We start from the raw sequence: 22,484 nt of genomic DNA, 5'->3' as shown, positions 1-22,484 counted from the left end.
AGGAAGCCATGAGGTTAGATGGAGGTGAGTTGGGGGGGTGTGGACAGAGGGAAAGGGTAGGAAGAGAGGCAGAACACCAGGTATGTGGGAGCTAGGGAGGAAGAAGAAAAGGAATAGTTTTAACCCTATCAGCAAGGCATACTCAGCTAACTAATAACTTGCAAAAGTGTGAAACCTCTAAACCTAATGCTGCATATGAAAACCGACAGAACTGCGGAGGCTGTAAATCAGGAACAAAAACAGAAATTGCTGGGAAAGCTCAGGTCTGGCAGCATCTGTGAAGAGAATATCAAAGTTAACGTTTCTGGTATGGTGACCCTTCCTCAGAACTGAGGATGTTCTGAGGAAGGATCACCGGATCTGAAACGTGAACTCTGATATTTTCTTCACAGAAGCTGCTGGACCTGCTGAGCTAATACTGCATATATTGAGGAGCTAACATTGTCAGTTGTTCAGTTTTAAATCTGAGATTGAGATCTGAAATGTAATAAAATGGCTAAGTGCCTGGTTTAAATATTCTGGCTTTGTAAGTATGCAGTGGAAACATATATTAGCTGTGACCTCACTGATCTGGAAGGTGTTTTTATGGTGAAGGCTTTTCACAAAAGCATGCCAGTTTCTTTTAAAACAACTTTTGTCACCTTGTGACTCTTGTCTTGCTGTAATCTAAATATAATGATGTCTGTTTGCTTATGTGTTGTGGCTGTAGTTTTAATAAATGATTGATAACTCAGTGGTACAGCTGGAACAGACCCTTTGGTCCTACATATCCATGCTGACCTGATATGCCAATTTAATCTTGTCCCATTTACCAGCATTTAGCCCATTTCCCTCTAAATCCTTCCTATTCAAGTACCCATCTCAATGTCCTTTAAATGTTATAATTGTACCAGCCTCCGTCCACTTCCTCTGGCAGCTCATTTCAAATATGCAGCACCCTCTGCTCGAACGAGTTGCCCCTTACATCCCTTTTAAAGGTTTCCCTGCCACATTAAACCTATGCCCTTTCGTTTTGATTTCCCCTATCCCGAGGTGAAGACCTTGGCCGTTCACTCTATCCATGTCCTTCATGATTTTATAAACTACTATAAGGTCGCCCCCTTCGCCTTTGATGCTGCAGGCAATATAGACCCAGCCTATTCAGCCTCTCCCTATAGCTCAAAGGCTCCAAGCCTGGCAACATCCTTGTAAATCTTTTCTGAACCCTTTCTATTGAGTATATTGATGAATTATTCTCATTTTGCTTGAATCCAAGTGCCCTGTATGTCGACAGACAAACAGAAAGTAATGCCGCTAACATGACTGAATCATCCTTTAAAAACCAAGAAGTTGGTAGGAATGTAAAGTAGCCCTGAAAGACCAAAGCTCCTGAAAATCAGAATTAGCTTCCGAGGAGCTGTTTAAACAAAAATGTGCCTTACTGGCAAAATTAGCTTTTATTGTCCTGGCCTGAGAAAATGGTGGTGGGCCACCTTTTTGAATTGCAAGTGATGAGTTTAATACAAACAATGTCATGGTGGGTGATTCCAGTAGACAGTTGAGTCGTGCAGATTGGTCTCGTACTGAAATTGCATGTAGGTCAGATCTGCTAAGGATAATGAGTACATTTTCCTGGAAGGCATTAACAAACCAGTTGAGTGAAAGTACGACACCTGCATGGTCATTTTTACTGATACCCAGAGCATTTTATTTGCCGATTTTCTGGTAAATTGAAATGCTTTATTTCTGACCTGAAGCAACCGGCCCAGCAACAGGACAGATAGTAATGATTCACTGCCAGCTGAGTTCCTGCTCTTTGCTGATGTGGTTTCTATTTATAGCCTAAAAAACCATTTCAGAAAGTTTTCAAATTCAGCCTGTCTCAAGCAAGCTGTTTTGTTATAGCTAGCTCTGCTTTTTAAACCTGATACTTTGAGATGTAATACAAAATGCGCCAACACATTGTGGAACTTGTGCAGTGTATGTAGCTCTGATATTTGGTGAGGAATTTGATCACTGCTCTGAATGACGCTGTTAGCAAATTTAAAAGTGAACATTTGGACCCAAAGTGGTGACGTTGGAACCTGTAAGCTTTTTTTTGTTAGTCCCGTTTGCATCAGGAAATAGAATGACAATCAACTTCAGGTTTGGACCCTGATCCTTTTCCGTAGCATACCTTGGCTTTGGAATTGCTTTTATAAGCACCTGCTGTGCCTCAGCAGTATAACAGTTCCACCTGGTTACTTGGTCTAATAAGTTCATTTCACTGCCACACTTGCCTTGTTATACTACATTGTATGCTGTACTGAAATCCTTTGATAATTTCCTGACAAATTCCACATGCGCAGAAGTTTCACTGAAATTTATATTATGTTTATTCGTGACTGTCCTATATTTATGACTTCCTGTTTTGCATTGTCCCTCATTTCTTTTCCTGTTAATCCTCAGTCTCAATTATATAATCACCTTTTTTTTGGATCAATCTTCAAACTATTTTGTCAAATTAAATGACCATCATCAGTATATCTTAGTTATTGTCACATCTTTGTGAATCTTTTCTGTGATACCTCTGAGATTTAGTCCCCCTTAGATATGGGGACTAAAACTTGTCATGATACTGTCAAGTATGGTCAAACTAAAGTTCGGTACAAGGTAACAGCTGCTCTCTCTGTTCTTTCCTATTTGAAGTGAATCCCAAATCAATATTTTTAACTGCTGCCTTAATTTGTTTTTACTGTTTTGTAGCGATGTATCTGAACCCCAGATCCCTCAATTCCAACTACATGCTCATTCTGCATGTGTATTATTTTGTACCTGTTTTTGCAGTTCTCCTTTATGTGACAATGCCTGTCAATTAGTGCTATCTGCAAATTTTGAAATTGTACTTCTGATTTGAAAAACGCATTTTAGAGCCAGTCCCAGTGGAACTTTGTTCTCTTCTGTTTTGCCAAGCTGAGTAAATAACTGAGTACTGAGTAACAGTCGGTTTGTTCTGTTTTGTTGCAAAATTGAGACATTCTGTCTATTGTACAATACTTTAGTCAAAGGTCTCTGGCAATTTCAAATGTGTTACATCTGCTACATTATGTTTGCTCGTTATCTCTTTAAGAAGTCAGTAAGATTGATTGAGCTTGATGTCTCATTTCCAAATATAATATTGGTTTCTGGATGTTTTCCTATGGGAGCTTTGCGAGTTAATTCCATTTTCTTTCCCACTTTGGTATTATGCTAACTGCACTGCCCACGATTTGCTCTTTAGTTTTGAATAGCAGAGTCTGTCAGTCATTTGATGTGATTTCTTTCTTTGTACCAATACTTGTGCTGTCTCCTACTTAACAGTTATTTTAAGCTTGCATTCTGTGATTTACCTGTTTTCTGACTGTTGCATTACCCATATTTGTCAGTTGGGTTTGATATTTACTCTGTTATAACTTGCATGCTTCTTCTATTTTTGTTCAATTTTTCTTTCCAGTTAAGCACTGGACCCACTAGGTTTTCTGTGGTACAGTAGTATAGACTTGTCTTAGTGGGGTAATAATACGAAGGCAGTCTCCCTCCTCCCCTTCTTCATGTTTACCACTTTCTTTGTCTCTTTCTCTGCCTCACCCACAGTGCAGTCTGTCTGTCAATTTGAATGTATGCTTTGTGGATTGCCTGGGATAATGTGTGCTGATTTGTGTTGGCTGACTGTATAAATATGATACGTATTCATCTATTTTGTTTCAGTGAATACTACTTTAGCCTGGATAACTTGGAAAGAGACTTTTTCTTGAGAAGAAAGATGGATGCTGATGGTTTCTTGCCAGTCTCATTAATTGGAGGTTTTCACCGAGTCCAAGCATTGACCACTGATGTCAATCTCATCTTGGAGGTCTGTTGTGATGTTCACCAGCTCTCCGTGTAGCTCCCGATGTGCAAGATTTGTTATTAAATATCTGCGATTTCTCTTCTTTATTTCACAAGAATAAATTTTACCTCTGTTCCTGTCATAGTTTGAGTGAGTCATTGTTGCTTGAGGAAAAGATATCACAGCTTCTTTCCTGAGGAAATGGAAAGGGGGTTGTAGACACTTTAAGATATAGTCAGAGGGACTGGGGAAAAATACATTGCTACTAGCAACAAGATGAGAACAAGCAAACTTTCAGAATTGTGACAATAACTGACTATTGCACAAAAGTTGGAAACCACTAAAGATTGAACAGACCGTTTTAAAATTTAACTAGAGGTGGCTGGGAAATAGGAGATTGATGTAATGGAGTAAGTGACTAGAGCATTAGATAGAGAGATTATAATTTTATACACGTGTGCTGTCTGGTCAACAAATTTCTGAAGTGTATTCAGTGCAGTTTCATATTTCCAGTCAGATTTGCATTTCTAAATAAGGGTTTGTTGCATTCACCAGGCTTTGAAAGACAGCACTGAGGTGGAAGTGGTTGACAAGAAGATCCGAAAAAAAGAAAACCCTGAAAAATGGCCGCTCCCAGAGACAGACTTCACACGTTTACTTAATTGCCCAGAATTCATTCCTGGGCAGACTTACAAAAAGCAGACTGGTGAGTCTAATTACTAGGTGAGTGGTCAATGGGGCAAGGACTGTGTTGGGTCATTGACCAGTGAAGTGAAGGTAACACTGGTCACTGTGGAGAGTGTTACTTTAAATGGTGGAATTGGTGTAACTCTGGATGGGTGATCTGTAGGATGCGTGTACTGCTGGTTAATAATCATTGGGGCAAGCGTTAATGCTGGGTGTGCCGTCAGTAGGGAAGAAGCTACACAGGTGATCAGTGATACAAGGGTAACACTGGATCGTTATCAGTGGGGCAGAAGTAGTACTGGGTGAGTTGTCAGTGGGTGTGTTCCTTTCCAATTCATGTGTTGTGTGCATTATTGGTAAGACCTGCATTTATTGTCCACCTGTAATTGTCCTTGAGAATTTGATGTTGACTTTTGTAGTCCGTGGAATGTAGACACACCCAGAGTACTGTTAGGAGGGCAGTTCCAAGATTTTGCCCAGCAACATTGAAGTGTTCCAGGTGAATGAGTGGCTTGAAGGAGAGCTTGCAGCTTGTAGTACTCGGGGTGGGGGGGGAAATGTGCAAATTGATCCTATGTCCTTCTGGGTGGTGCAGCTCATTGGTTCTCTAGGTGTTATTGCAGAGGTCCTGAGGAATCACCTGCAGTGTATGTCCTAAATGAATTATATATGCGTCAGTTGTGAAGGATCTGAATGTTGAAAAGTGGGTCGAGTGCCTGTCATGGAAGCTGCTTTGTCTTGTATGGTGTCAAAGTTTGAGTGTTGAGTGTCAGAATAGCTTTTCTCTGAGCAAGTGGATAGGTTCAGCTGATAATGGGAACTGCAGATGCTGGAGATTCCAAGATAATAAAATGTGAGGCTGGATGAACACAGCAGGCCAAGCAGCATCTCAGGAGCACAAAAGCTGACGTTTCGGGCCTAGACCCTTCATCCCCCTCTCTGATGAAGGGTCTAGGCCCGAAACGTCAGCTTTTGTGCTCCTGAGATGCTGCTTGGCCTGCTGTGTTCATCCAGCCTCACATTTTATTATCTTGGATAGGTTCAGCTGTCCACTTAAGGGAGGCAATGGCAGAGTGCTAATGTCACTGAAATAGTACTCCAGAGGCCCAGGCACACGCTTTGAGAATGCGGGTTGCAATCCCATGATGGCAGATGGTGAAATTTGTATTCAATAAATCTGGAATTAAAAGCTAATTCAGCGAAGCCATATTTCCCATTGTTGATTGTCATAAAATTTCACTTGGATCAATAGCGAAGTAAATCTGCTATCCTTATGTGGTCTGGTCTACATGTGATTCCAGACCCAGAGTAATGTGGGTGGCTTTAAAATGCCATCTGTAATGTTTTAGTATGCCACTCAGTGCAAAGAAAGTTAATGAGGTCCAGCCAGCAATGCCAATATCCCATGTATGAATCACATAAATGTTGTATTCTATAATGGTCATTGCATCTGCCTTTGAAGTTGTGAGTGGACTTTGGGGAGAGAGATGTTGATTACTTGCCACAGCAGCCTGAGCCTCTGACCTGCCCTTATAGCCATCATGCTGTACGGCTGGTTCAGTTCACCTTCTGGTCAATAGTAACCCCATGATGTTGGTGAACGATTCAGGGTGTCAAGGGGAGATGAGTATATTGTCTTGTTGAAGATGGCCATTGCCTGGAACTTGTCTGGCATGATTTTATTTACTGCCCAACAGAGCAAGTCTGGATATTGTCCTGGTACCCTTCCTTATATACATGAACTACTTGAGTAGCTGATAAATTTGGAAAGGTGCTGAGCATAGTACAATTATCAGCAAACATCCCCATTTTTAAATTTATTCACTTGTGGGAAATGGGCATTGTTGGCTGGCCAGCATTTTATTGCCCATCTCTAGTTCCCCTTGAGAGTGTGATAGTGAGCTGTCTTCTTGAGCCACTGCCATTAGGGAGAGATTTCAGGAATTTGACCCAGTGACATGGGAGGAACGGTGATATATTTCCAAGCCAGGATGGTAAGTGGCTTGGAGAGGAACTTGAAGGCGGTGATGTTCCCATATATCTGCTGGCCTCGTCCTTTTTAGATAGAAATGGTCGTGTGTGAAAGATGCTGTCTGAGGGTCTTTGGTGAATTTCTGCAGGGCGTCTTATAGATGGTATACACTGCTGCTACTGAGTACCGGTGATGGAAGGAGTGGATTGTGATAGCAGCTGATTCAGTAATGGTAACACAATTGAATGGGGTGGTGGTTGGATTGTCTTTTATTGGTCATAGTCTGGTGTTTGTGTGGCATGGACATGACCTGCCACTTGTCAGCCCAAGCTGGATATTGTCCAGATACTGTGGCATGTGAACATGGACTGCTTCACTATCTGGGGAGCCATGAATGGGACTGAACATGGTGCAATCATGAGCAAACATCCCTACCTCTGATCTTATGATGGAGGGAAGGTCATTGATGATGCAGCTAAAGATGGTTGGGCCTAGCTAGGACACTAGTCTGTGCAGAACTCCTGCAGAGATGTCCTGCAGTGACATGATTGACCTCCAAAAACCATGACATCTTCCTGTGTACCAGGTATGACTGCAACCAGTGGAAGTTTGATCCAATACCTATTGATTCCAATTCTGTCAGGGCTCCGTGATGCCACACTGGGTCAAATGCAGCCTTGACGTCAAGGGCTTTCACTCTCTTCACCTCTTGTTGCTTGATAGCATTGACCATGTGACTGAAGAAAGGTAATTGAAGTTGGTTGACCTTAGCCGGTATCTGAGAAGTTCCTGCAAGTGTCCTGTGACTTAATTTGTTGACCTCCAGCAGCCACAACCATCTTTCTTGACGTGTGACTGCAGCAAGCAGAAAAGTATTTCCCCTGATTTCCATTGTCTCTAGTTTTGAAAGATTGTTTTGATCATCAGATGTCACCTTAAAGTCAAGCATGTCATTCTTAAGCTGTTATTAGATCAGGAGCTGAATCCTCCTGCTTCTGCTTTTGTGACCTCCCTATTTGCCTGGCGTATAGTGTTGTCAGTCGATGCATGTAATATTTGGTGCTGTGGACACTGTGGTTGATGGTCTGTTTTCAGAAAACATGGTTTTGCGCGTAGCAGAGTATAACCTGGAGGATTGGAGGCTGAGGTGGTGATCTTATAGAGGTTTATCTGGGCATGGCTAGAGCAAAAACCAAGGTCTTTTTCCCAGTGTAGGTGAAATTAAAACTAGTAGAGGTCATGGGTGGAAGGTAAGAGGGAAAAGATTTAAAAGGGACCTGAGGGGCAGCCTTTTCATGCACAGGGTGGCGCCTGCCAGAGGAAGTGGTGGAGGCAGGCCCAATTACAACATTTTAAAAAAACGTCTGAATGGGAGCATGAAATGGAAGAGGTTAGGGGGATATTGGGCAAAAGCTGACAAATGGGGCTAGATCAGTTTGGGATATCTGTTCGGTGTGGACAAGTTGGACCAAAAGGTCTGTTTCTGTGCTGTAGAACTTTATTACTTTGTCTCTCTGATCTGTTCTTTCTCTGTTAGAGTCGGCTCCTGGTTCACCCCGGGCAGGCAGCGCTGCAAGCTCCAAGACTGAGGAACCCAGTAATTTGAAGACTTTGCCGAAAGGACTTTCCACCAGCCTTCCTGATCTGGATTCTGACACATGGATTGAAGTGAAAAAGAGACATCGGCCAGCTCCTGCAAAACCAAAGGTTAGTCTCGACTCCTTCTACTGTACCAGGGTATTTTGTACTCTGTACTGGGAAGTTGTCATAGCAACTCAAGACTCACCACAGTCTTTGAGGAATTTTGAAATGCTACACTTCCAAGTTAAATCTTGTGAATGATCTGTTTTTTAGACAAGAGGGCCCTAAGACTGTCACCCTGCCCCCTTCTTATATCTTACATTGAAGGTCCTGTCACGCCATGAATCAAATTTGCCCCCCTCCAGGCCCTGTTATCATTTCCCTCGCTTTTGATGGAGAGTTTGGAGCATAGCGATATAAATTTGGCATGCTCTCCTTGAAGATGACGAGGGTTTAATGATTGCACTGATTACTAATTTTTGAATTCTAAACGAATAAGATTTCAACAAAAACATTATCTTATTGAATGGCAGAGCAGGCTTGATGGGATATGTAACCTGTCCTCCTATTTCTTAGTTCTAGAGACAATTTTTATCATTTTCAAGAATTCGAAACCAACACCACATATGGTTTGCTGTTTGATCATCTTGCTGTGTTTGTCCAAACCTTTGCACACAGTACATCTGAACAATAAACATACAGGAAAATAAACAGCATCACCCATTTTCTACCTCGATAGTACTGTATTTTTTAATGGTTCTTAATACAAATTGTGAAGGGAAGCTAATGTTTATTATTGGCCATTACTCGCACTTCTCTAGATGATTCATTTAGCATGTCAAGTGTTGCTGTAAGGAAGACCCCAGAAACGAAAGTTTTTCCAAGCCCACAGATAGTAGTTCCCTCTGGTTCCATGCTTGATAGTAAACTTGATCTTTGCCCTATTGCCCATTTCCTTATCTCAAAACTGCTATAGCTATCTCATGTCATAATGTGTTAACAGAATTTAGTCAAATAAACATAACATCCTACCTTTTTTAGCAGTGGTTTAAAAAGAACAGTTGTCAAAATTGTAATTAGATTAGATTAGATTCCCTTCAGTGTAGAAACAGGCCCTTTGGCCCAACAAGTCTGTACCGCCCCTTGGAGCACCCCACTGAGACCCATCCCCCTAAAACCCACACATCCCAGAACAGTACGGGCAATTTAGCATGGCCAATCTACCTAGCCTGCACATCTTTGGACTGTGGGAGGAAACCGGAGCACCCGGAGTAAACCCATGCAGACACGGGGGGAATGTGCAAACTCGACACAGACTGTTACCCGAGGCTGGAATTGAACCCAGGTCCCTGGCGCTGTGAGGCTGCAGTGCTAACCACTGAGCCACCGTGCCTCCCCATTAGCTTTGTATCCTGATGAACCAAGCCCTAAAGTGATGTAAGGTTAGGCAGTTTTAACCATTTCCAGAAACATTTCAAATCCACCAATCATTTGGAAGTTTGGTGACATCAAAACCCATAGTTGTGAGAAACATGACTGAATCGTAATGTTAAATAAGTTAATTTGCCCTTTGACATTGCAATAGAAGCAAAGAGCCCTGTTCCTATTTCAAGGGCGATTAATTTAAATCTGATGTATGGAAATAACATGTCACTGAGCGAGTGGTCCAACTCTAGAATAGACTCACTGGAGACCCAGTGAGAACCAGTTATAATTCATGCGTTCCTTTGAGATCTTTTGACATAACATTTTGGAATAGCATATCTGTGTAATTTGAGACAACAGTGAGTTGCATGCTTTTGGGGAAAGGATGAAGATGGGTCTTTGGTTCCCAAAGGTCCCATTGGGATGTTTCTTCATCTCAAGTTTGCGTCAGTTGGAAATGGATTCAAAGAATTATAGAACAACTATAGTGCAAATAGAGACCATGAGTCCATCGAGTCTGCTCTGATCCTCCGAAGAGCATCCTATCCCGCCCCCTACCACCCCACCCCCCATAACCATGCATTTATCAAAGAAAACCCATCTTTTCTGCACAACCCTGGACACCACGGGGTAATTTATCATGGCCAGTCGACCTGACATGCAGATCTTTGGACTGTGTGTGAGAAGCCACACAGACACGGGAAAGAATGTGCAGACTTCACACATACAGTCACCCAAAGCTGGAATTGAAACTGGGTTCCTAGCCCTTTTGAGACAACATTGCTAACCACTGAGCCACCAAGCTGCCAGGCTTGCGTTCTTCAATTAGTAACTCCAGAGCTCATAACATCCATAGTTCAAGCATAGTTAAACTCAAAGAGTGAGGTGAGAATTATTAACCTTGGTGTAGAGACATATTATGAACACTGACATCAGTGAGTCCTTGGAAAATTAACCTGAATAGGCAAAGGGATATCTGTCCATTGGCTTGAATTGTAAACAACATGAAGGTACTTGGTTGATTTTTGGAGGCCATTCATCTCAGCCCAGGAATTACTGTATGCCTTTCTGAAGATGTTATCCTATGTCTGACTGTTATCATCAGATCAATGATCTTCAATAATCAGTGTTCTCTTCCATTCACAATGCTTCAAATAATGGAGCTCTCTCTGCTTTCATGCAGTAAGGAGTAGATAGTATCCAAGCATGTTACACTTTTGCGTTTTGTATGTGCCAGACAATGACCATTTCCAAGAAGAGAGTGAAACTGCTTTCCTTGGTGTTGATCTGCATTTCCATCATTGAATTCCTTATTAACAACATCCTGTGAGTGACTACTGACAAGAAACTTGATTGGAGATACCATGTAACAACAATGACAAAACGAGTAGATAGTGGTGTAGATATTCTATAATGAGTTACCCACTTCAAAAGCTGAGTATTCTGTAATGATTGTTTCACCTCCAAACTTCCTAACGCCTAACCACCAACTTCAAGGAAGTGTCTGCCATGTTTTAGATTATATGCCTAGATGCAGCACCAACAGCGTTTAAGAACCTTGATGCCTTTCTGGTCAAAGAAGCTCACTTCTGTTGGTACGCCATTGACCATCTAAAACACTCAGCCCTCCTCACTGGCATGCTAACTGGAGTGTGTGCTTCCTACAAGATGTAATTTGCTACGTCTGCAGCAACACTTACTAACCTACAATCTCTCCCAGTTTGAAAGTCAACAGGAGGCATTCGCCAACCTTTCAGAACAAACAGTGCTGACTTGAAAATACTGCACTACTCTTCCAGTGGCATTGAATAAAAATCCTGAAACTCCCTAACTTAGAACGTGATGGGTACCTTTACCATAGTTATTGTGGCAGTTGAAAGAGGTGATTCATCAGCACTGTCTTGAGGGTAGTTTTGGATTGACAGTGTGTTTGCCGATGATGGTTGTCCATCACTGAGTTCACTTGTGTGACAACCTGTCATTCTGCTTTTACATTTTCAGTTGACCCTTGGGCTTTTAGGAGAGAAAGCTTTCTGTTTGTTTTTAGGTTCATAAATGAATAGATTTTCCAGTTTACTGTGGACAGTTTGTGATGTGACTCCCTCTTGTTCAATTTAATATTCAATTCAGTTATGTCATGGCCACTGTTAGCTAAGCATTCCTTTAGCATTTAACTCAGGCTCATTACTTGCAAATTTATGAATTAGGAGCAGACCATTCGTATTAGTGAAGGAGCTCCATTCTTCAGTAAAATCACGGTTTATCTGATTGTGGCCTTAAATCTACTTTTCTTGTCTAGACGTGAGTCTTTTGTCAACTATTCATGAGTTACTTATTCCAAAATGTATTAAGGTGTGGCCCTTGATTCACTAACACATTGTCTTAGAAGTATATTCAATAAACTTTCCCTTTTGGTACTTGAAATGTTCTTCTCCCAGCATATTGCATAAAATCAGATCTCACATTACTGTTATTACTTGTCATTCTCTGATCTCAATATTTGTGCAGTCTTTGTTCTGCATAGTAACGAGAATGTAAATGTTAATAGAATTCCTGGTTGTTGAGTATCAAATGGAGTTTTCGATTTGGATGTGACTTCTGTAGGTTCCAGTTTATGTTAGGAGAAGGAAATAGATCTTGGCATCTAAAGTGGCTTTTTTTGTCAGAAATATTGAATGACAAAAGCAAACTGATGGTCTAAGTAGTACAGTTCGTCTATTATTTACTCCAGGGTTTAAAAAAATTGATAATTGAAATGATTAATGTATTAGAAGAATATGATTTGCTCCTCAATGACCAGCTTTAACATATTCCACTTTGCAATTTCTATTCAATACCTCACTGCCACAACTGCATGGAGAGGTTAAGGTGAGACCAGTTTCAAAACTTGCACATTCTAACACACCTTTCTTGGTGTGAAACAGTTTCTGCTACCATGTAAATTAGATATTTGTAGTGATCTAACATTATGGGCTCTGGGGCTTTCCTTTTAGTAAGTTTTTATATGGGAATAGATGTTCAGATGTGACATTAAAGGCACACCTCAGCCAGTGCTTGATATGAGAATACTGATTGAGCTGTGAGGAGGAGGATGGGAAATATGATAAAAATGAAGTAGAGGCAAGATTAGGCCATCTGACTATTCAGTATGATTGTAACTGAATTGATATTGGTTTCATTCTACCACTCTAAAACCCTGACACCCTTGTAGTCAGTAATGTGCCTGTATCTTAAAAATGCTCAGTTACTTTGTGCCTACTGTATGGGGGAGGGAGGGTATTCCAAAGATTCACGCTCCAGGGTGAGAGAGTATGGATTGAAATTCACTTGTCAGTTTCGGTGCAGTACGTAGATGGGGGTTATAGGTTCAACTATAATATACCTGTAGGTGTCAGTTGTGCAGGGCACAGAGGCTGAAGGCTTGGATTCTGACCAGGTTTGGACTGGTTATGCACCTGCTGATGTAACAAATTCAGAAGTCTGAAATTGTTGTTTTTATTTTGGTCTTGAAAATTTTTGAGCCTTTTCATAATGGTTAACTTAATCCTGTTGATGCAGAATTCATTATTACTCTTGGAGATTTTTAAATACGGCACTGATCGAATTGTGGTGATTCTCTATTTCAGAAATCTGAAGAACCCAAAACCCAAACATCTTTGAAGCCAGACCATGAGGAACAAGAGGAGCTGGATTTCATGTTTGATGAGGAGATGGAGCAGATGGTCGGGCGCAAGAACACGTTCACTGATTGGTCGGATGAGGATTCTGATTGTGAAATTGACGATCGTGATGTGAACAAGATTCTAATTGTGGCACAGACACCTCCATATTTGAGGAAACATCCTGGTGGGGACAGGACAGGAAATCACATCTCCAGGGCAAAACTGACATCTGAGTTTGGTAAGGTCATTAATGACGGCCTTTACTACTACGAGCAGGACCTATGGAAAGAGGATTATGAACCAGAATATGCAACCATAAAGGTAGGTCTCTGGATTTTAACTAGTGTGATTAATAGGCACAGTTGAACAGGAATGCCATTTGGAACTCCTGTCACAGAACTTTTTCAGGGCTTTAATCATCACTTCAAACTGTTTTATTGAAGAAGCTTTCCTGTCTAGTGATTGTTAGCCTGTTCAGTCGATACAGCTGAATTCCTTAACGCCCCAACCCAAGTCTGCCAGTTGCAGGCTGGGCTTGTCAGTTTGCCAATTACAGTTGAGTTCTCAGCCAGGTAGTTGTTACAGATATAGTACATCTCCAATCAACTACAAAAATCTTAAGCTGTTCTGAAAAATAAGATCTTTTAATTACTCTGTTAGGACATGTTATGACACATTTGCAGGATGTGTGGGATTTGAACCCTGGCCTTCAAGCCCATTAGGTGGAAGCATTACTGCTGCATCACAAGATGAGTACACGAAAAAACTGGTTAAACAGGCAGAGTGGATCAGACAATAGTTATAGAACATACTCCATTTTCATTTGCACTGAGTTTGAACAGAGGTGAAAATGGGATGGATTCTAGTTATTTTCTAATTAGCCTGTATAGAAATATCATTGTACACCGTGGAGCATCGTAGAATTTGAACCTGGAGCTTCTGGCCCAGACTGGTGGTTTCCCAATTTTAACACAATTAAGCCAAAAGCAACTTCGTGAAATATCTGAATGTTCCAGAGATCACAATCACAGAATTGTTTGTGGTGGGCATGAGCCCCAGCTGGTAATCGCTGGTTTGTGTTTGCTTACCATTGCATTCTCTCTGTTTCTGTTTTGTATTCATGTAACATTCACTCAAATTGACTGAACCAGCACCAGCTTATAAATAAACAGACTCCATTTAGGCTGCTTGGAAAGGTCATTATTGATGGATTTACAGCCACTGAGACTAAGATTTGTTTCCCTCTTTTAAAATACAGAGTTGTGTGTGGACAAGTAGGTGTCAGAAAATTGGATTGGATTGAGTTGCCTGGACGGCTAGTTCGCGATGCAGAGTGACACCAACTGTGTGGGTTCAATTCCTCACACTGACAAGGTTACCATGAAGGACACTGTTTCTCGGCCTTGCCTCTCACCTGAGACATGGCAACCCTCAGGTTACCAAGATCAAATGAGAGCAATCCTATAGTCTGGTACGACTGGTGACATTTGTACTCATTGCCCAGTGCAACTGGCTGATTTGACAGTGTAAGGTCTTGTTTCCTCCACCTCACTGTGCTTTTACTTGCCACAGACTGGCTTTTGGAAAGGAAATGGGGACCGTAGAATCAGTGAAAGAGCTTACTGTCTGTGATTAATGCCTGGTCATTGAGGTTTGAAAAATGTTGAAGATTGTCTGAGAAAGGGAAGGATCATTCAAACATTGGGGGTAGCGGTCGGGGGGCGGTGGTGTTGGTTGTGGAGGAAGATGAATGGTGATGCTCACCTATCAGTGCAAACTGTTAGGGGATAATATCATTGTTTAGTGGTCGTATCTGTGCTGGATACGCATCAACTTCTTTGCCAAACTATATAAATGTCATTTGTAGAGCTAAATCATTCAGCACTTCTCCAGGAGAGTTTAGCAAATTAGAACATTATAGGTCAATTTCAGCCAAAGTGGAAGGACTGTTGTGACAAAACAGTAAGTTCGCAATAAGAGGTCTTTAAATAAGAGTTGGAATTAAGTACCAGGAGAGGACAGGCTCTTATGATGCACAGCTAGTATCCTTACCTCTAGCCAGGAGGCCTGGGTTCAAGTCCCAACCAGAAGAGGGTTAAACTGTGTAACAAATTTTGGAGTTCCAAAGGTTGAATTAGGAGAGCAGATCAAATTTGAAACTTGTAAAAGTGTAGGATGTCTCATATAGATCTCTTTCTTTCTCCATTTCTTTCCTACCCTAAGAAACCATTCAGCCTATTGTGGATTTTCACAATATGTTCTTTTTCCATGGCTCTGGAAAATTTTCCTCTTCATGTATGCTTTCCAAATCACAATGTATGAAACTTGTTCCTTCATGTTGCTGCATCTGATTCTTCTGACAGTTACCTTAAATCAGTGTCCTCTGCTAACTGACTGAGCTACCACTGGAAATATTTGCTATTTATTTGCTATGTTGCAGTTCTTATTGAATGTGAACATGTCCATTAAGTTTCTTTCAACCCTCTTGCTGTGAGGATAATTGCCCAGTTTCATCGGCCTCTTTACATAGTATTAAGCACTTGGCACCATTTTCATAAACCTGCTCTGTACCCTCTCCATTGTTTTACTGTTTGGTGACCAGATTTGGACTTAATGCTCTCGTTGAGATGCCTGACTAGTGCTCTATATGGATTTTAAGAGAACTACTTTGCTTTTGTACTCAACGTTGTTGCTAATAAAGCCAAGTACTCCATTGTCTTTAATGATGCTCTGTTTCAGTCTTTAAAAGGTCTTTATAAATAGACCCTTCAACCTCTCTGTTGTGCATACTTTTCCTCTTTCTACTTCTCTATCTCCTCCATAGACTTCCTTGCTGTGTCTCTCACTCTTGCCGTACCCCTCGTGCAGATGCCGCGGCCGCGGCGCCGCCGCACCCCCACCCCCAGCCCTCGCATGCTGTCCCTTTTGGACCTACGTCCTCTCATTCGCTCACTTGGCGTTTCTGCTGCATATTTATCTCATTTTCTCCCACAGTTTGCCCATCTCATGCTGGTCTTGTTGTAGTTTGTTCCAGCCTTTTTCTTGAATATGTATGTTTTGGTCTGTCTCACTCTGTCTATTTACATTGCAGCAAGAAGTGGAAAATTTCAAGAAGCTAAATATGATCAGCAGAGAGGAGTTTGACACTCTAACCCCTGAACCTCCTGTTGATCCAAACCAAGAAGTCCCACCTGGACCACCGAGGCCACAGCAAGGTAAAGGAATCTTGTCAATCCGGTGCTGTATCCAAATGTGCATTTGGATATAACTCTGGATGCAACAACAAACAGGCTGGCATCTTGAAAATGACAATAAAACTTTCAGAATCTCAATTTAGAAGAGAATCTAATGTGTTTGGGGAGAAGTAGGACGTTTAGACTGTGCTTTCCCTGATAGACCGAATGGCCTCTTGACGTTTAGCCATATGTGAGATGTAGGCATTCCTGGCTGAGCCAGCATTTATTAATCATGCTTAGTTTCCCTTGAGAAGGTAGCCGTGAACCATTTGAACTGCCGCAGTAGTTCACTGTAGTTATGTTGGGTATGGAGTCTGATAAACCCTGCCAATCCACCAACCCGTGTGTGGTTGGAGCCTGTAAAAATTTCTTATTCATGTTAGTTTCTAGAGTTTACATTTCTGCCTTGCTGTCAGGTTTAATGGAGATGGGAGAGGAATGCCAGAAGTATGAGAACTGGCTGTATGTCAGGAACAATGTTGAAGTCATCACACACATTTGAGCCCACAGCCACAATGTGCATTGAATACAAACCATTCTAGAGCTGAAAAGGTAAATTCACTGTTATACATTGATCACCCCTGTCACACTCAGTCTGTTGCACTAGTTTAGGCTCTTTTGATAGAACTACCCGGTTAGTCTCACTGCCCTATTCTTATCTAAAGATTGCTGTAAATATTGTTTAATTATTTATTCACTGTAAATTATAGAAATTCATGGTTGAAGCTTTATCCTGTAATACAGCAACTCACTGTAAAAGCATTCTTCTCCTCTTTTCTCTGATTTTGTTTTTCCCCCCATGTTAAGTCCATGTTTTCTGGTTTCTAGCCTTCCTGCCACTGGAAGCAGTTACCCCATACTGACTGTCAAAACCCCTCAAAAGTAGCTGACAAGTGGCAAAACAAAAAGTCTTGATTGTTTTGTTTCAGCACAATTATTGAGTTCATTGTAGGGTACAGAGAAGGGTATTCAATTTTATGTAGTGTAAACTTTATATAAATATATAAAAAACCCACTGGGCTCTTTACCAAGTGTATACAAGAACCTGAATCCTGCATCTTTGTTCAGTACCTACAGATGCATTGGCCAATAAACTTTTTGGTGCAGCTGAACCACCAGTGTCTTGCATGGCACGATCTTTGCCAACAACTGTTCCGGAATCACCAAACTACCGGGGTGCACGAACCCCTCGCACCCCCCGCACACCCAGGTTAAAGGATCCAAGTCAAATGTCTAGGTTTTACCCTGTTGTGAAAGAAGGGAGGCCTCTGGATGCAAAGGTAAGATTCTGACAAAGTGCTGGATTTAGAAGAACTCTAGAGCACATATTTAGGGAACACACACTTAAGGACATTTGTTGCTCTGGAGTTTGAAATTTAGAACATTAAAGCACAGTTCTGCAGCTATTATATTAGATTCTAGCCAGCTCATCATGCAATAAAAGGTTGACTATAGAGATACTTAAGGAAGAATCCTCCAGGATTTTAATTGGGGTGGAGAAGAATTACACCATGTATTCACAAGTTATTCCAGAGGTGCGTTGCAGAAGCATGAACACTTTACTGCCAATTAAGTATATTTGAAGTGTAATTGTTACTGCCTCATCAAAAATATATTCTCTGATTTACATTTTTGCAAACCCTGAGCTTCAGGTTGCCTGCCACTTCAACACCACCATGTTTCCTGGCCAGCATTTCTGTCTTGGGTTCATTGCAGTGCTCTCGCAAAACTCTGCACATGCTGAAAAAAAGACATCGCCTTTTCCATTTGGGGATCCTAATACCTTCAGGACTTGATTTTGCTTCAGTAATTTTCGGCTCTGAGTACTTATTCCAGGTCCTTCTCTCCTAGTCCCTACATGTCAGGTCTTGTTATGAAGAGGACTGCTACCACAACCAGTCCATTAGCAGCTATTAATTCTCCTCAGCTGATCATTACCTTTGTCTGCCCCGAGTCCATCTCCATCTGTTGTTTATCTTCTCCGTGTTCTCCCCCCTTCCCTGTCCTCCGTCCCCCATCTTCAGCACAGATACAGACATATTCCTAGCTATATTCTGTTCTGAAGAAGAGTCACTGGACCTGAAACTTTAACTCTGCTTTCTCTTCACGGATGCTGCCAGTTCTCCTGAATTTCTGCTTTTGTTATTAAAATTTCAGATGCCCAAGCAACATTAAAATCTTGAGAGTAACCGGCCTGATAGTCTATCAAGTATAAGACATCTTTCTTAACCGTACAGGCATTAATAATGGGAGTTATCTTCATTTATTACAGGCTCCTCGGAAGCGGAAAACTAGACACAGTTCAAACCCTCCACTTGAGAGCCATGTCGGCTGGGTGATGGATTCAAGAGAGCATCGACCAAGAACGTCCTCCTTCAGGTTAGCTTGTGTGTCCAAGAAAGAAAACTCCTCACCCAATCAACGTTCAAACTTTAGTACTGAATGTCAGACAAATACTGGTTAATTTAGAGACTGGAGGGGTTGGGAAAGCTGCCACTTGGCTGATATATCAGTATAGATGTGGATATGTAATTATTTGAGCATCAGTGCATACTTGCAGACCTAAAGATTTGTTTTGAGTAAGTGATTCCGTTGCCATACCAATAGATGTTCAATAGTAACTTCTGTATTTTTGTGGCAGCTCCAATGCCAGCCCATCAGAGGGAATCCCAGTCGCTGGAAGCTATGGTTGTACTCCCCAGTCTCTTCCCAAGTTCCAACATCCCTCGCATGAATTACTGAAGGAAAATGGATTCACACAACATGTTTATCACAAGTTCCACAGGAGATGTCTGAATGGTAGGTGATGGGAGTTCTGTCATCAAGGGTTGTTCAACAAAATTGGCAGTTTGTTTGCAATGAAGACTGAAGCTGTTGTTTGTGGCCCCCTGCTCCAAATTCTGTTTTCTTGCAATCGCCTGCTGCCTTCCCTCTGGCAACTGCCTGATACTAGACCAGACTTTGAGACCTTAGTTTATTACTTGACCCTAAATTGAGCTTCTGACCACATGTTCACACCATTAGTAAGGCTGTACTTCCACCATAGTAGCTTCAGTCTTGCCTCTGTTCATCTGCTGAAACCCTCATTCGTGCTCTTGTTGCCTGTAGATTTGGCAATACCAACACACTGCAAGTTCATCTCACATGCTCTATTCTCTAAGCTTGAAATCATTGAAAACACTATTCTGCGTGGCCTAACTCAAGCTCTGTGGACCCTACTTTGGCCCATAGATCAAACAATGTTTAGGCTTCAAAACTCTCATTTCACCCCCATATTAGATAAGATTTCCATGCTTATTTAGTTCATCCCTTTTGATTACCCCTAAATTTAAATTCTTCCAGGATTTCAGGTCTGAAGCTTTAGAATTCCCCTCTTAAACTTCCTTCACCTCTCCATCGCCCTTTCCTTTTTTTAAGAAACTCATTGGTTATAAGACCTAATATTTCCTGTTGTGGCAAGTGTTTGTTTTAAGATTATGCCTCAGAATAAGAGTTGGGCCACTTAGAACTGCGATAAGGAGGATCATTGGAATAATCTACCACACAGGGGCTCAGTTATTGGCTCAGTCAGGATTGAGATTGGTTGATAGATTTTTGAATGCTAGAGATATCAGAGGATATGAGGATAGTCAGGGGAAGTGGCCATGATCTGGTTGAATGGTAAAGTGAGCCTTCTCCTTTTACCTCTGTTTTTAATGCTCCAATGAAGTGCCTTGGCACGTTTTATGATTTTGAAAGTGCTTTATTGTTATACATTGTCGACAACCTGCTCATCCATATTCAAGGCCTTGACAAAGTACTTGCCACCCAGTCCCCAAATCCTTGATTTTGACCACTGGTTCTTGTTGACTGATGGGGGACAATAGAACACTTTCTGAGGTTGGGGCATTCATGGTTAAGAAATTTAGTCACACCAACAACTGCTAGCTACTTGATTGTTGTGATGGATGTCCGAAGGAATGGACTTGATTGTGAAACTGTCACAGTTAGGTAGTCTGTCTCTCATGCATCTGGTAGCTCGGGTGAAACCAGCAGGGTTTCAGGAAGAGCTATTGTGCTCCTTAAGAGGAGGGAAAAGGAAAACCACCCAAATATGTTCTGCAAGATGGAATGACAAAGTTACTCATTGTTGCATTTCTCACATTTTTGCTGTATTTTCCACCATCTGAGCTTAATGATTTGAGATTTTCAAAATGTGTGTAATTGCAGAGATTTGGTAATGCCGATGTTTCTGTACAGAATGCAACAATTCATTGCATTACCTTGGATCTGTAATGTCACTTCTTAAGATTAAGTAATCTAAGAAAACTCATGCAGAATGTGCATATTTTAAATTAACACCACATTTGGTACACAGAGGTGATGTTGAACACAAGATATTTGCAAGCTTAATGATTTGAATGTCAATCCATTGAACATCCTGCAGTTTGGAACGTTATATCACCTCCATTGTCTTCACCTCAACCCGACCCCAGAAGTGGTTAATTTTCAGATTTCCGATCTTACGTGATTGCTGTGCTGATTCTGCATCTATTACTCACTGACTTATTGTTCTCTCACTGACAGAGCGCAAGAGGTTGGGAATAGGACAGTCTCAAGAAATGAACACGCTGTTCCGATTCTGGTCATTCTTCCTAAGAGACCACTTCAACAAGAAGATGTATGAAGAGTTCAGACAGTTGGCTGTTGAAGATGGGAAAGAAGGATATAGGTAACTGTTATGCACTTGCAATTCAGCCCAGCAGCAACAGGAGTGCTTCCTGGGGCTTAATCCAGCCTTGCCTTATTTATTCAATCTCAGTACAAAATGTTGCTTACTATGCCAAAAGACTTGGAGGGAGGTTTTTTTTTTACAGTCTCCCCCACTGTTTTTTGAGGCACATTGGCTAAAATACAATTGTAAGATGGAATATTTCAAAGAATTAACTCAAATTTAAAACAAATATACATTCCTTCAGTGAAGCCCCTCCCCCACAACCTCATTGGAAAGATTTTCTCTCCATAGCTGCTGTCAGATAGAACTAGATTGAAGTGAGTAGCATAAAACATAAAATAGATTGATTTGCGAATGAGATGATTTCAAAAATAGGATGACCATATGAGAAGATGGTGATGTGTTGGGAATGTGACTGGATTTGTAATCCAGAGACCCAGGCAGATACCCTGGAGATGTACTTCAAATGACAAGATGGTAGTTAGTAGAATTTGAACATGGTTCATAAACCTGGAAAGTAAAGCTAATCTCAGTAATTGTGACCATGACAACTATCATCCATCATTACACAATAGATCCTTCAGGTTCCCTAATATCTTTTGGGCAAGGAAATCTGCTATCATTACCCAGCCTGCCCTATATCTGATTTCACATGTAAAGACAGACCAGTAGCAATGTGATTAGTTCTTAATTGCCCTCAGAAATAGCCTAAGGGCAGTTAGGGATGGGCAACAAATGTTAGTGACATCCTCATGAAAAAAATTTAAAGTAGCTGAGAAACAAGAAGGGAAGAGTGAGGAATGTTTAAACTATAAAAGATTTGATATGTAAAATGGGGGGGGAAAATAGTGAAAGTAAACATTGGATTTTTGTAGCCAGGAGAGGAAATTATTTATAACTTCATGTTAGAAGATAGACAAACATTCCCTTATAGTAGGGAACCAACAGGCTGAAGGGAGCTTAAAGTTATTAGTATTAATAAAGAAATGGTACTGGAGAAAGTAATTTTGCTGAAAGTTGGTTAATGTGTATCTGATCGCCTACAGTTTTAAGATTACTATGGAGGTGTTGATTGCATGAGGGTAATGGAAACTTAACTGCATTTGACACCCATGGAATTGGGTGCAAATAATTGACCTGGATGGACGGTGTCTTGAGCAGTAAGGGAAAGATATTAGTGATAATTGGCAGCTACTGTAATTTGTAGGCTCGGGGGTTTGGAAAGCGCTGTCTAAGGACCAGTGGTGAATTTCTGCAGTGCATCTTGTCGATAGTGCACACTGCTGCTCCTCGCTGTCAGTGGTGGTGGAAGTAGATGCTTGTGAATGTGCCAGTCAAGCAAGCTGCTTTGTCCTGAATGGTGTCAAGCTTCTTGAGTATT

At 41.3% G+C, this 22,484-nt stretch overlaps 1 protein-coding gene across 2 annotated transcripts in view; it reads left to right on the top strand.

Moving 5' to 3' along the window:
- Positions 1-22,484, top strand: part of larp1 (La ribonucleoprotein 1, translational regulator) — a 105,163-nt gene that overhangs the window by 70,747 nt on the left and 11,932 nt on the right. For both annotated transcript variants that reach the window (XM_048543161.2, XM_048543162.2), the window contains exons 9-17: positions 3,706-3,850; positions 4,382-4,532; positions 8,023-8,192; positions 13,118-13,474; positions 16,245-16,368; positions 17,458-17,669; positions 18,662-18,768; positions 19,031-19,188; positions 20,956-21,100. In XM_048543161.2, the coding sequence (XP_048399118.1) occupies positions 3,706-3,850; positions 4,382-4,532; positions 8,023-8,192; positions 13,118-13,474; positions 16,245-16,368; positions 17,458-17,669; positions 18,662-18,768; positions 19,031-19,188; positions 20,956-21,100 (1,569 nt within the window). The remainder of the gene's footprint in view (positions 1-3,705; positions 3,851-4,381; positions 4,533-8,022; positions 8,193-13,117; positions 13,475-16,244; positions 16,369-17,457; positions 17,670-18,661; positions 18,769-19,030; positions 19,189-20,955; positions 21,101-22,484) is intronic.

Source organism: Stegostoma tigrinum, chromosome 13 (assembly GCF_030684315.1).
Source record: "Stegostoma tigrinum isolate sSteTig4 chromosome 13, sSteTig4.hap1, whole genome shotgun sequence".
Lineage (NCBI taxonomy): Eukaryota > Metazoa > Chordata > Chondrichthyes > Orectolobiformes > Stegostomatidae > Stegostoma > Stegostoma tigrinum.
Note: the sequence above shows the minus strand (reverse complement) of the source record. Positions and strands in the feature narration are given on the sequence as shown.